Here is a 16,300-nt window from a genome sequence, read left to right as displayed (position 1 = left end):
GATATTTTGATGCCCGAGAAAGGACATAATATGATAGATTTTATGCCGGAAATCCCACGGGAACGGAAACTATGCGGGTTTTTCTTTGACTGCGCGGGCGAAACCGCGGGCGGAAAGCTAGTATATTATATGACAATTATTTTAAAATATCATAAAATAAGAAGTCTCTATACATTATAATAAAAATAACTCACCTCCAGCATGCTAGTAACACCCATTCTAGCTATATCCAAATCCCGACCCTTGTACGCGCGCAATTGCACATCTCCCTTCGGACTATATCCGGATCCGGTGACTTCCGCAATATGGCCGCCGGAAGTGGATAAAGTTGTGACTGTCATTTCGTTCTTTGTTAGCGTACCTGGAAATTATTTTTGTTTTAATATTTGCACCCGTTATGGTTGTGTGGTTAAGAACACGGCAGGGGAATAATATACGTTGCATATTTTTAGATTAAGTTATCATTGATATTTTGGTATATTCGAAACCATCTAAAAAATAGACAAATTAATTTAGACTTTGTGAATCCATAAAAATCAAATAAGCAAATTTTTAAGATGATCAAGTGCCTAGTCTCCTTATTTAATTAAAGTCATCACAAAACAAAAAAATCATTTCTTTTTTTCAAACACACAATAATATATTACCAGTCTTATCACTGCATATAACGTTGACACAGCCCAGAGTCTCTACAGTGGGCAGTTTCTTCACTATCGCGTTCCGTTTAGCCATTCGCATCACACCTAGTGCCAATGTCACAGTGACTACTATTGGCAGACCTGTGGAATATGTTATTTAGAGATAGCTCAATAAAATTGATAAACAATTTATGTATTCAAATAAAGTGTTCGTAAGATTTTTTTCTCCTTAATTTTACAATTTACTTCGTATCTGCTGATTCAATAAATGAATAGTAAAAATTGTTTTTAAGATCAAAAACTAAGAACCAACAAGCATAAAGAAAATAAAATTACACGTGGCACTTAACACTTCTCTGCACACTTTCGACACTGATGTGACAAAAGTGTTAAGTATATGGGTCGGCACAAATGGGCCACCGACCATAGCAACTTGTCACCAGCGCCAGCCACTTGACAAATTTTTTATTTATTTTGTACTGGCGGTCCGCCCCGGCTTCGCCCGTGGTACATATTTCGCGATAAAAGGTATCCTATGTTCTTTCTCAGGGTCTAAAGATTGTCTGTGCCAAATATCATTAAAATCGGTCCAGTAGTTTATGAGCCTATTCATTACAATCAAACAAACAAACAAAGTTTTCCTCTTTATAATATTAGTGTAGATAGACGCACCGCACACGTGTAACCGGTGGTTTCGCTCGCTACAGAAGTGTCTGCGATAAAATATCTAAAGGTTCTAGAACATTCTAGAAACTTCCATACCTTCAGGGATAGCAGCGACCGCCAAACTGACTCCAATTGTGAACATCTCTTGTATGGCCTTGCCCTGCAACCACCCAGCCACCATGATGAAGCCGATGATGCAGAAGCTGTACAGCGATAATTGAGCCCCGAGGGTGTCCATGGACCTCTGGAGTGGTGTTTTGGGAGCTTCCTCCGCTTGCATCATTCGAAATATGTCACCGAACTCGGAGCGTTCACCCGTGCTGACTACTATACCCTAGAAAAATAATCGAAGCTTTAAACGTAGGCTTATAGACATTCGAAATTCACGAAAATAATTAATATTGCTAAATTGTACAATAAAAGCGATGAAAAAGATAACTACAAGATGAATACTGACATTAAATAAATAGAATTGGGTAGAAGAATAGAAATAATATCAAAATACTGAATGAACAAAAAAAAAAACATGAAGACAAACATGATCTATATTGTTAAAAAATTGTTTTAGGACCAGTACCTATTTTGCGCATTCAAAATAATTAAGTAATCAAGTATACATTACAATCAAAGTTGCGTCTTATCCAACAAAACCATCTATTTATGAAAAAACACAACTTTTTCTACCACTCACCTTAGCATTGCCACACCTCACTAGAGTCCCCATAAACGCAATATTATCCTTATTCACCCTGCCCGCTGACGCTTTATTGGGCAGAACACTTTTAACCGCCGGTTCTGTTTCCCCAGTGAAGGAAGATTCGTCTATAGCCAAATCTGCAGATTCATAAAGACGCAAATCAGCTGGAACTCTGTCTCCTACGTTGAGGTGAACAATGTCGCCGGGCACTAAGTTCCTGGCTAGGAAATGTTCTAGGCTTCCCTCGCGAAGACTGGAATAAAAGGAATTATTATGTTAAGCTGTTTTGGATATAGTAAAGCGTAATTAAGTTGTTTTTAATTCGTTAAAGTTACTGATTTGTTAAAAAAAACTCTTCTTTTCGCCAAGCGTTCCAATAAGGATAAATAATATAACAATCTTTACAAGGCAAATATGATCTTCAATCATCACTGGAACCGATTTCTACACCAAATTTAAGCACTTTATCATCGACTTCCCATACGCAAATAGAACTTATTCCATTCTTACTTTCCCTAACTATACCAAATCACCCTTACCAGTTACAAGAAGGTGGCACGAGTTTGTTCAGCTCCTCCAGCGATTTCTCCGACCGGTACTCCTGAACGAACGCCACAGTTACCACGATCATGATGGCTACTGTTATCGACACTGCATCGTCAAACTGCTTCATGCATATGCTGACCACGGCGGAACCTGGAAAGAGGTGATCATTTTAATCTTTACTTATATTACAAGGTAAAGTATCATTTGTTTATAGGAGGTCATCTGCTGAAGTACTTTACGATCATGAAAATTATATCGCTAACAGAAAGTTACACTACTCAAGAGTGACAGACATTTTTCTTATCCCGGGTCAGTGCGCGCCAAGCCGGGCCAAGTAGGTTTACGTGAATAAGAGGTCTTATCACGCTATACACGTAGCCAGGTTGTTATACTTATTCAATTATATTCCTTTTTGATAAAGATACTTTGATGATTACTAAAATAACGTAATTTGTATCTTAAACAAATGTGTATTATCATTTTTATGAGTACAAAGTACGAGCGGTTTCGGTTGGCTTCATCTTTCCTTAATGTGAAAAAACTTAATAATTAAAGAAAAAGACATAATTTCAAAGCTGTGTTAGAATACAAAATTGCTAGACTATGCATTTCGTAAAATAGGAGAACTGAGCTGTTCAACGCTTTAATCGACTCTCCAATATCTAAAGGAGCCAATTTTATCCGTGAATGTGGTTTTCTGTCATTCATCACACTCGAAGTGAAAAGTGAAATGAAATTCATTCTTCGGTAAGAAGGAAAAAAGGCATAGACTACATTGCAGTGAAGAATGAAGAGGGAAGCGTGATATGCAAATTAATCTAGAATTTCTATTGAATTAAAGTAAAATAGACAGCATTGTAAAAAATGGTTTAAGGTCAGATAAAAGCTCTGAAAATCATACAGCTCTAAAAATGGGAATAGATTTGAATCGATTGTATTCATTTTCTCTTATATAATTATAGCGTTACTAGCTTACCGCCCGCGGCTTCGCCCGCTTTCTCTAAAACGATTTGAGATTTAAACTATCCTATCTCTCAAGTTGGATCGAACTGCACATGGTGTGCGAATTTTATTATAATCGGTTAAGTGGTTTAGGAGTCCATTGAGGACAAACATTGTGACACGAGATTTATATATATTAAGATTTAATATTTATTTGACATTTATTTTGAAAACTATGATTTTCAAATGTATTCAATTAAAACAGAACACGAAGAAATTTCTAAAGAGCACACTGGAAACGTCCTTGGTTTTCTAATTACGTACAATCAGAAGCTTTAACAAGCCATAACATCGTGGCAATGCAGTTGATCTGCGATTTAGTGCATTATTTACATAATCATTAAGCTTACTTTACCGTATTAGCATCAAGTATAAATCTTTAAACATTTTGGATCACGCGATATTATGTTCAGGTTTTATTACTAGGTTGTTGCCCGAAACTTCTAGACCACATCAGCTGCTCGCAAATCATTATATTTATTTTTACAAGATATTCAACGATTCGGGCAATTTTAAAGTGATTTTTATTAATATTTTTATATTTGTGCAGTCTTACTTTAGAAGAAACATACAATTTTAACGAAATTGATACAAAGCCATTGGAATTTTGTTTTCTGATTCGTTCTTAGTCTTTACTTTTAAATAACAATGAGCAGTAGAAAATAATTTACCCTACTTCAAGGACCACGAAGAATATCAGGAATTTTCATTGATAGTGAAAACATTCTATGTATTGAATCAAAAGTAGAAAGTATTCATAGATAGCAGCCTATACATAAATTAATGAACCCGTTCACAAAAACTATTGAACTGTGTCGTTAAAACTAATTGCGAAATGATAGTATTTTTTATTAATTTATTTCCGTACGTGTCTTATCACCTGTATTGACGTGTAAAAAGTTGTGTTTCTCGTCAGCTGATTCTTAAGAATTCATTCTAAAAATTTGCTCTACTTTATCGCTATCAGTGATTGAATTTATAACAAATACACGCATACGATTGGTAGAGTCAGCAACGAAATTCTATAGTTAGAGCCGCCATAGTTAGAGTCTTAACTCTTCCGGAAAAAGAGAGTTATAAAACAATATTTTATGTGTCCAAAGCAACTTCTGGAATGAAAATTATTTTTGGACTTTGGAGCATAATAAATTGGACTTCGAAGGACTTAACAATCAGCTGAGAGCCAATTAGATCTTCTGAAAGAAATTAGTAATATAGAACTTGGCATTTTCTTGTATTGCAATAATACTACTGTACAACTATTTTATTACATTAGTTTGAAATTAGACAATATGCAATAAATACAGTAAGCAACGAAAGTCGATGAAGATTCAGCGTGAATTTCTATTGTCCAATCGTCTTGTTATTGAAGTAATGACATAAATTTAACGATGTTTTCTTTATAATATTACTTTTCTGCCATTGCATATGTGTCAATAAATTTATTTAACGTTAAAATTACACGATAAAACTATCTACTTTCCTTGCTAACCGTACATAATACGTAAATTCTATTATAATACTTATTTATAGTACGCAAGCAGGGCTACAGAAAGGATTACTGAACGAATATAGCATATTATGTGATATATTTGTATTAAGGTTTTATGTATTTGCGTCATATCATTGTTCTAGTTTATGAAAGTACTAGCTTTCCACCCGCAGCTTCGCCCGCGCAGACAAAGAAAAACCCGCATAGTTCCCGTTAACGTGGGATTTCCGGCATAAAACCTATCCTATTTCCCGGGGTAAAAAGTAGCATATGTCCTGTCTCCTGTATCAAAATATCTCTATACCAAATTTCATGCAAATTGGTTCAGTAGTTAAGGCGTGATTGAGAAACAGACAGACAGACAGTTACTTTCGCATTTATAATATTAGTATGAATTGAATTATTTTAGCTTTGACGCTTTGCTTCAGTGGTTATCAAGTTGTTTGCTGGTCTACTGGTGGTCTTGCTGGTTACTCAGGGAATTCGGCAACCGACGAAGACAGTTCCAGTCTGATGTGGTTTTTTATAAACTAACGAAATATCCCTTCAAACTTGTATAATATGAGTGACCACCAAGTTAATTAATTTAATATATAGAAAAATACTAGATTTACACCCGCGGCTTCGCCCGCGTTTCAAAGAAAATCCCGCATAGTTCCCGTTCCTGTGGGATTTTCAGGATAAAAACCTATGTCGATGTTGTAGCCTATCTCTTATTCTGGGTCATCAGCTGCTGACCACCAAATTTCATTGTAATCAGTACAGTTTCTAGTATTTGTGTGAAAGAGTAACAAATATATCCATCCATCCTCATAAAGTTTCGCATTTATAATATGAGTAGGATAAATACATTTTTCTGACGAAATTCATTGGACTTTTCATATACCTACAAACCGTATAAGTAATATAAAACATAATATGCATAAATTATCACGATATATACCACAGACAACAATAGCAATTACTTTCGATGATATGAATTTGATTGCATGTTATTTTGATAACAATCGATTTTATAGCGTGTATAAATAATGACGATAGACGTTATCGTGATGTTTCCTTTAATCCATTTCCTATGTCATTAGATAATCATTTATTACGGCTACACTAGTTTTCACCCGCGGCTTCGCTTGTCTATTTACGTTATTCCTTGACAGACCATGTAGATTGCCCTTGCTTATTTCATTCCGTAACAGTTGACTTTTCGCGATACTGTGCCTTTTGATGAAAATATTACCCTACAAGTTAAAATTTCATCAAAATTGGTTTACCTACCTCTAAATTTAAAATTAACATTTTAAAAATGTTAAACAAAATTAACCACATCGATACACAAGAATTTTTACTTTATTTATTTATAACTAGCTTCCGCCCGCGACTCCGTCCGCGTGGAAAAATTAAGAAAAATTAAGATTTATTTTTTTTCTACGTATTTTTCCGGGATAAAAAGTATCCTATTTTATGCCCAGGATAATAAGGTATAATTATACCAAGTTTCATCGAAATCGAACTGTTAGTTTTTACGTGATGCCTTCACATACAGACAGACAGACAGACAGAAAGACAGACAGACAGACAAAAATTTATTTAATCACGTATTTGGGTTTGGTGTCGATCCAGTAACACCCCCTGGTATTTATTTTTTCAATATTTTCAATGTACAGAATTGATCCTTCTACAGATTTATTATAATATGTATAGATATTTTATCAATTGGTCATCTAAAGAGGATACTATCAATTGATTCCAACCTTATACTTGAAACTTGAAAATATCCTATCAGAAGAAACCTTAACAGCACGAGACGTAAAACCAAATCATATTTAAAGCTTTACTAGAAGTACAGTCTATTCGCACCTGAGACATTTATTGAGTAATCAGTGCCTGAGATAATTCCGTCGATCGTTTACAGGCTAAGTGTCACCAAAAATATCTTACCGAAAGGGCAATGTAATGAAAACACGCGAAGATATGCCAAAATGTTTCGCAATGTGTCTATTAGCACTTCATGTTTTAAATGTTAGTTATTTAGTTAGCTAGATTAAAAGGATACAGTAGTATATAATATTTAATAAAAGTTTTATAAGAAGCAATAATATGAACCTCTTCTTTTTTACTCAATCTCAATCGTGATTGTCAATGATCCTTGATAAGTGTACGAAGTTTGCATTTAATCTGTTTAAAGTGAGTCAAATTCGACCCCTAATGAGTCGGTTACATACAAACATACAGGCAAAGCTAATGTGTAAAAGCGTATAAGAGTTACCAACATGGCTAACATCTGCGCATGTCCTTACCTACAAACGTTCTACAAAAACTACTAAATCGATCTAGTTACAATAAAATATTCCATTAATTACTATAAACCTTCCAGAGAAACACAAGGACCTTGTACCTATCTTAAAATACATTTATACTAAAACATTTATTCGAACACCTAACAAAAGGTTTCTGAACAAAAACACGTTCCACTTCGTTAATTTCAACAGAATAAGGATAATTTAATAAAATAACATTTCGTAATTAAAACGCATTAATCTATACATATAATAAAATCGTAGGAAAGTCAAAACTGTACATTGAATATTTTTTTAAAAGAATACTTGGGCCGTGATCTATAATCGATATAGAAGCCAAAAACATAGTTTTTAGAATTTTTGTCTGTTTGTCTGTTTGTCTGTTTGTCTGTATGTTTGTCTGGGCTAATCTCGAAAAGTACTGCATAGATTGACTTCAAATTTTGCATGAATATTACTAACAGGTCGGGTGAGGCTATAGGCTACATATTATCAAGCTATCACCTACGGGGGAGGAGCTGTGAACCTTTATTTTTCTTACATATTCCGTGTACTACGACAGCGTACAATCTAAAGACTCATGTTTAAATGTTGTTTTTGAGTAAGCCATGCTATTATCTACCTTTACACTATAAAAACTACGTCATTTATGTAATTTTGGCAGAGAAACAGTTAAATGAATCTTAGCAGTATAAAGAGAAATTTGAAACAGCGCCATCTATAGCCAGTGTTATAAAAATCAAACACACATTAACTATTGGAAATTAATAATTAAATGATGCATATATAAATGTTGTTTGACAATATCTAGATTGAAACTATAAAAATTATGCCATTTACTATTTACCTACAACTTACATTCTTGAAACATAGTTTAAAGAATGTAAGTTGTAGGTATAATGTTAATTTTGTAACAGCGCCATCTATGAGATTTCGTAAAAATCAAATCAATTTACATGTTAACACTACTGAATACACTGTTGAAAATTAATAATTTAAATATAATCATGTTATTTATTTAACTCTTTAACCCATATCTTCCCTTCCCTATAAGGTATATTTCGTGTAAATAATAAAATATATACTACATTTTTTTAAAGTGAGGGTAGATGTTTATTATTTTAAGTAAAACTAGACACCATTATCTACAGTAATTAATCTAATATTGATTGTGTTCATTAGTTACAATTTTAAAAATCTTCGTGTTTTATAAATTTACTAGCTTACCGCCCGCGGCTTCGCCCGCTTTGTCTAAAACCTAATAAATTATATACTAAAACCTTGCTCTTGAATTAGTCTATCTATTTAAAAAACCGCATCAAAATCCGTTGCGTAGTTTTAAAGATTTAAGCATACAAAGGGACATAGGGACAGAGAAATCGACTTTTGACTGTTGAATGCCATAAAACCAAAAATATCAAATGCAATCTTAGTGTTTTGTGAATTTTCACCGTCATGCGTTCCCACTAAAGGTAAGTTGTTACATACAGGTATTTATTTTTTTATAATGATAGCAATTCATGTGTTTTGTTGGTATTATTCTTTTATATATGACTTTTACAAGATTTTGAGGTGCATTGGGAACAGTAGTTTTTGATAAAATTTTATTTGTAAGTAGCTTTTTTTATAGATTTACAGTTAACTTTTGATTTTTTTATTTACAGATTCCATGCTCATAAAATTATATCGCCTTTGGAAGACGATTTCTGCTGACAATTTTACAACACCACTTGAAAATTGATGATTTGATGATAAAGATAGTGGCAGCGAGGATTAAGTGGAAATTAGTAATCATCCGCTTCGTTAATTTTTGACTGAAGTTAATGTCCAACGTCCAATGGTTCAATCATTGATCAATATCAATAATAGTGTTAATCATAATGGTTCAATCATTGGAAGTATCTCGGGAAATTTTTCAGGAAGGAGAGGAGGGGCAGCCAGCCACATATCAAACTACTACGTTTTAGTACCGAAAAAATGTTATTGCCAAATGAAACGTAAATTTTGCACTCACAACTGTACAAGTAATGTTTTTATTTTGACTTTGCGGTTATCTGATTATAATATTTATCGTTATGGCTATCGAGGTACCGACCGTACTGGGATCAGAGTACATGATATACAGTTCATCATCCAGAATTGCTAAGAGCATTTTCACACTGAAAAAGATGTTTTCTTTGAATCGTAGTTGCTTCATTTATTTATTTTTAATCATTTTACATAACTAATATGTTTTATATTTTATAAATATATCATTTTCATTATTTATAAATAAAATGGATCCAACATAACTTTGTTGTGTATCATTTCTCTATTAATAACCCATAGGCATATTTTCCGAGCGCCCCATTTAAGTTGCGGTCCTGAAATTATAAAAAAATTTATGTATACTTTTGCCAAATATGTATAAGCTCATTGCTCAAGCTCATTTTTACATAAAAATAACAAAAACTAAACTACTAAGTAAAATAAATTATGTAAAGATTTTATAAGAAAACACAGTATATTTATTAGGAGACGGTGATCTCTTCCAGGCAAAAGATATTCATCAGCTCAATAAAATTGAATAGTATGTTGTTAGTTATTCTTTAGATTCACAATTGTAATGAGCATTTCCGCATGTAAGTTATTTCAAGTAGTATCGTAGTTTAGATATATCATAGTTTTGACACATTAAAGTTCCAACAAAACCCTCAAATTTTTGAGCAGAGTTGAGCAAGATAATTTGAAAAATGTGCCGTGTTAAGTATTATAGAAAAGGTTAGTTCGTTGGTAATTATTATTTCTTCTTCATTTACATGTTGTTAGTAAAAATAAACTTTGACTAACAGTCAAAGTATATTTTAACTAATACTACTTAATACTAACTATTATACTTATGTTCAGTATTTATCTGTATTATTATTGCTTGGTAATTAATATATTTTCATGTCGTATACTTAATTATAAACATAAGTTTGATGTGTTATTAGCTGGATTTATTGAAGTGAAAACTTTTTTAGCGGCGTTGGGTATAAAATCTTAAACTCGCGTCAGGACACGTGACCATCGAAAAAGCGTAAGACGGATGTTAGTTTTTTTAGCCCTTATATTCCATGCGTAAGACAGATACCTACCATTCCAAAATATCAAACATGCTGAACGTTAATAATCAAGTTTTCACTTCTGCCGGCTATCTGCCGGCACTCCCGGAGTGCAACCCGTCTTTTTTTTTACACACTCACAGACTTATAATATTTTATATTAAAATAGTGTTAATCATATTAATATTTTTTCACAATTAAAAATATTTCCTTTTTTCTGATGGTGATGTTATGAGGACCATATTCGGTCCTCATATCATTAAAAATCTGTGCGAAAACTATAAACACTTGTGAGGCCCTCACGGCAGTCACGGATGAATTCTACACATACCCGTGGCCCTGTCGTTGATGCGGCTCGACGGAACACAGTGGGGTTTTGGTCGGTAGGAATCCGACATAACCCACGGCCTCTTCCCCGGAGGCCGTGGGTATCTATGCAAGATTTCCCCACTAAAAAAAAAGGCCCTCACGGCAGATCGGGGCGGTCTGACGCAAAGTGGGGACAGCGTTGTCACTGTATCGCTTTTGCCACGCTTTTCAACAGTCTTATTCGATAGTTCAGTTTTGTGTTAAGACCGCTGTGACAACCAACCCGTGAGACAAACAAACCCGGTTTCCCCTATTATCCCGTTAGACCGAAACCCTCACTGAGAGGGAATTACGTCTGACTACTGATCACGACAGTCATATTTTATCTCGAGAATCTGAAACTTTACTCAATATGAAGACCGTTTGACAAATGATAGGGTGTATCATAATATTATTCGATCTCTTGAAGATGAACATGAGCATAAGCAATGACAAGAGTAGGGACGCGAATATTACAATTATTTGAGACAAGAACGATTAATATTTGTTTAATGAAAGATTAAGAATTGAAATTATTCAGTCTCTGAAAACGGACGAATAGCGAGAGGCCCGTCTTACTGCAGACGATTTCGTCATAGTCTTGATGACTTAGAGGTAAACAATCTACGAATTCGGTGGTGTGGTCCGACAAATATAAAAGTGGGTTTGCTTATAACCTCACAATTTATTACAGATCATCTTCTGTATAGGCGATATTAACGTAGTATGTTCTTTGCATGCTTTACATGCTTTAAAGTGGAGTAAGGGGACGGCTTTCGTTTGAAGATACACCGGAACCTTTGAAATCACTACTTTTAGAGGAACATACTGTGCAATCTAAACTGTTATTAGACAATATTCGCTCTTATAGTAGTGCGTTTCAAATGATCCTTTGGTGCTCAATAATTATCAGAAGGTCCTTTCATGCTTACTTTTAAGATACAAGGTCAAGTTTACCATTTGATAGGATCCCTTTTGCCTGAAGGCCAACCTAAGTTTGTTTAAATATATTTTGTATTCGACTACTGACAACGAATAGTGGAATACAAGAAATCAATATTTCTCAAATTTAAAACTGAACTCATTTCACAATTATTTTAGAACAGGTTAATTCGTATGTATGCAGTTTTAAATCGACATTAGAAGCTTTTCCTCAAGATGGTGATATCGGCACTCAGGAACTCCCTGGACGTGTTATAACGCCCAGGCCACAGTATTACAATTTTTCCTACAGTAGAGCAACGAATGTATTTTCGCATAGCAACGGAGGGGAACTCGCGGGGGGTCAAGTGACGCGGGCCACGTACCACAAACATGCTTAGTTTGTGGTACCGAGCGCGAAAGAAAGTCATCGTGTTTTTAGTAAAGTTACTATGTATACTGACGTAATTAATTAATACTTAGGTACATATTCTATAATGGTGCGCTCAAACTGTTAATCTACATTTAATTTAGATTATTATTTGAAATACTAAGTAATGTAGAATTTAAATCACATTCATTCATGTTGTCTTTAGATTTTAAGATTTTCTTATCAGTGTTCAATTTTAATGTAGTTAAATTTTATAAGAGACAATAATTAAGAACATTCAAAAATAAAGTGTCACGTATTTTTTTTTAAACGACGAATGACGAAAAACGACGTAATCGCGGACGAAGTCGCGGGCAACAGCTAGTATTTAATACAGATAATGTGTTTACCGCGAACGTGTTGCTCTGCGTGGTTTGTAGACAAATAGAATTTATTTTATACATTTTAATTATTCAATGATTACTAGCTTTACTTCACGCCTACACTCGTGTGGTTCCATAATCTAAAGTAGTCTGAGCTAAATTCTATACTAAATTTAAAATTTCATCCCGATCCAATGAGCCGTCATTTTCAAAAATCATCCGTTGCGTAAAAAATCCATACTTCCATACTAATATACTAATAATATTATAAATGCGAAAGTAACTCTGTCTGTCTGTCTGTCTGTTACTCAATCACGCCTAAACTACTGAACCAATTTGCATGTTTGGCATGGAGATATTTTGATACCCGAGAAAGGACATAGGCTACTTTTTATTGTGAAATATCTACCACGGGCGAAGCCGGGGCGGACCGCTAGTTGAATGTAAAAAACTTTCAATTTTACTATGATAGTAGGATTTCATTTTTAACCGAACCAAGAGTATACAAAAATATTAAGTAACACACATAAATCTATTAAAATATTTATAGATAGATAAATTAAATTATGTATCCATTTGAAAATATTGATACTTTTAAATGGAAGCACATGTAATTGCATTAATTCTGAACATCGATTGTAGCAACAAATTCTAAGAAAGATACGTATCGAATTACATCGATATTTCACTTATCGATTATTTAAATAATCGATTTTGCTTGTTTTACGCGTTCCTTCCGCAATTGTATCATTACGTAGAATCGTGTTTTAAACAAAATAATTTTATCTGCATTGCATCACTAGTTTAAAAACCAGATGGCTAAAAAAGAGCGCGTGTACCTACACTGTACATACCTACGTCTTTTTGTTTCTTAATTTGTGTTAATAACATAATAACAATAATTTCCGTTTAAATTGCATTGTTAACACAAATTAAAATACATAGAATTTATTTCATTTCCTTTTTATTCCACATCAATCCGGTACTCCGGTCAGAGCCAGTACGAGGAGCTAGTCAATACCTATATAAGGGGCTGTTTCTGTCCCTGATGACCTAAATTTAATACATTATTTGTCACTTTTACATTGATTATAATGGCATATTTTATAGTCGATGAAAGCGGTCGAAATTAAGATATTCCGCCGTGACATGTGTACGAAAATCGATAACATTTTAAGGACACAGGTTGGTGATATTCCGATAAACGAAAGAGAAGAAAAATACGACTCAGAAAGGGAGAGAAAGAAAGGGCGATATTTCTTAAGAAATTTCACTTCTAAAAATATACAGTTCTAATCTACAGCTTATTTAGCTTTACTTTGTTAACATAATGTCATCACATATTATGATAATGAATTAGGGAACTATATAAACTAGCTACATTTACTTTACAGTACAAATATACGATAACAAAATCAAAACAAATCTTAGTACTCATATTTCGAACTACATGTCTATCATTCACATAAGAATATCTATTGAGACATCCTTCATCTTTTAAATAGAGTTTTTAAGCAAAGTTTATAATATTAATCCAGGTCTTATTTATTTAATCCAAGTCCTATTATTTATAAATATTGACAAAAAAACATGCTGTAATAAGATAAACTCATGAAATTATTGCATTGTCACTTGTCATAGATGCTTGTAAGCATGAATTAATTCTATCCGTTAAAAGTGAGTCAAAATCGAGACTAAAGCAGTCGGTTACATACACACTTACAAACAGTTGAAAGTAACAAAAGCGTGTTAAAAAGAAGAGAAACTCAATGTAATATATTAATTGAAGTCTAGAATTTTCCAGAAGCATTTTCCGGTGACAGCGCCCTTTCACTAATGATACGACTTATCATTGCGATTGAAAATCAATTACCGGTTCACCCAAAACATGGTTTAAAACAAACACTCAAATTCAAAAATATGCAAAACCAAATTACTCAGACGTACAGAAAAAATGTACCGTAAGGTTAACAGTGTGCGGTTGTCATGTGCAACGGTGCCTGGATAGAAAAAAAACCGGTCACAAAACTTGTTTAAATGCACGCAGAGGACATGTCAGTTTTCTAAGCGAGGATATTATTAGTATGTATGTAATACTAGAACAAGGAATGGCTGACCCCTGAGAGTGTTTGAATAGTGCAAAACACCAATAGGCAGTAAAGACCATCTTAATCTTAATATGTATATAATATATATAAATCTCGTGTCACAATGTTTGTCTTCAATGGACTCCTAAACCACTTAACCGATTATAATAAAATTCGCGCACCATGTGCAGTTCGATCCAACTTGAGTAATAGGATAGTTTAAATCTCAAATCGTTTTATAGAAAGCGGGCGAAGCCGCGGGCGGTAAGCTAGTAATATTATAAAAAAGAGAACACCATATCACAGTGCAATTTAACTATACGTATTTGTGAAGTTATGTTTTCATAGAACCAAAAAAAATATCAAAGGAATGGTCGTATGATGTTGTGAATCTTATCGGTAAAATAATACTCATATAAATTTAAATTACTGGCGCAAAATGGCAGAGAAAATATTTCACACTAACATATTAATTATTCATTAATGATTTTACAGTAAAAATCACAAAATATACAACAGCTACACAAATAAAAGTGAAACAAATCGTTTAGTTAGAGACACAATACATTTAATTTATATCCGTTGAAAATTATGTTTTCATTTAAACTACACGAACGTGCTGTATTCGGTATGAATCATCTATCACTTGGTACAAAAACATAGTATAATTAGGATTATTATCAAACTAGGTTTAAGGGGTTTCGTTTTTACATGAAAGAAAAGTTAAGAGTCATTATAAACGTTTAGAAAAGAATGAAAAGACTTCATTTTACAATACCATAAAAAAAAACAAGTAAAAATAGTTCTCTTTATTCGTATCGATAATTGAATAGGTAGATGACTAAAATGTAATAAAGAAATGAACTTTTAGATTTTAGAATGTAATGAAACATTTTTATTCAAGCTCATTTAATTCAGATAAATTCTAAATATTTAATTTGATTAACTACGAATAAACAAATTTTTTATTATGATTTTCATTTAGCAACCTCAACGTAGAATTTTTTTTATGTTGCGCTCATTAAACCATATTAAATTTGATCACGGTCGCGTAGGTATATTTATGCTACATTTTCCATAACTTTGAATAATTTATGTGACAGAATAACTTTGGATTCATATAAATCTTGGAATAAACAAACTAATTCTTTACTGCCTTTTATTAGTTTTTCTACGTGTACTTCTATCCTATATCTATATTTTAATCTGAAGGGAGCAATCTTATGAAGAGGCAACCTATGCAATTCGAAGACAACGTCGAATTTACTGACATAGAAATTCATCGCAAAAGCGCAATTTCCTGCACCTATCATTTCTACCCCCTTACAAAACACTGCATTCTCAATATCAGTATTGTCAGACGATTCTACGTCTTAATTCGTTCACCTAACATCTATAATCGTGTACATACCTAACAGAAGCAGTATCAGCGGATTCTGGAACTGCTCTATGTACTTCTTCCAGAGCGGATCCTGTTCTTTCACCTGGAACTCGTTCGCGCCCACGAAGTTCATGCGATCGTTCGCCTCGCGCCATGTTAGACCGCGCCTGACGTCCACTTGTAGGCGTTCAGCCACCTGCACAGAAGATTATTTAAGGTATTGTTGTAATATAAGAATATGGAAGTGTTTTAGAGAAGGATATGTAAGTCAGTATGTCCCGTGGAGGTAAGGGGAAGATGCATTATGCATACATGTTTCACTGATCGATTTTCTTTTTAGGGATAAATACTAAATAGGTGATCAGCCTTCTGTGTCTTGCTAGACTACC

The 16,300-nt window shown here is 33.5% G+C and overlaps 1 protein-coding gene across 1 annotated transcript in view; it reads right to left on the bottom strand.

Annotated features, from left to right (window-relative positions):
• LOC123694189 (calcium-transporting ATPase type 2C member 1) overlaps positions 1-16,300 on the bottom strand; it is a 37,809-nt gene that overhangs the window by 10,605 nt on the left and 10,904 nt on the right. Inside the window, exons 3-8 of the mRNA XM_045639545.1 lie at positions 15,942-16,107; positions 2,541-2,697; positions 1,996-2,254; positions 1,401-1,638; positions 648-779; positions 195-361 (exon numbers count right to left, since the gene is read on the bottom strand). Coding sequence (XP_045495501.1) covers positions 195-361; positions 648-779; positions 1,401-1,638; positions 1,996-2,254; positions 2,541-2,697; positions 15,942-16,107 — 1,119 coding nt within the window. The remainder of the gene's footprint in view (positions 1-194; positions 362-647; positions 780-1,400; positions 1,639-1,995; positions 2,255-2,540; positions 2,698-15,941; positions 16,108-16,300) is intronic.

The sequence above is a fragment of the Colias croceus genome, chromosome 9 (assembly GCF_905220415.1).
Source record: "Colias croceus chromosome 9, ilColCroc2.1".
NCBI classification, from domain to species: domain Eukaryota; kingdom Metazoa; phylum Arthropoda; class Insecta; order Lepidoptera; family Pieridae; genus Colias; species Colias croceus.
The sequence above is the reverse complement of the archived record's forward strand: the minus strand, read 5'-3'. Positions and strand labels throughout refer to the sequence as shown.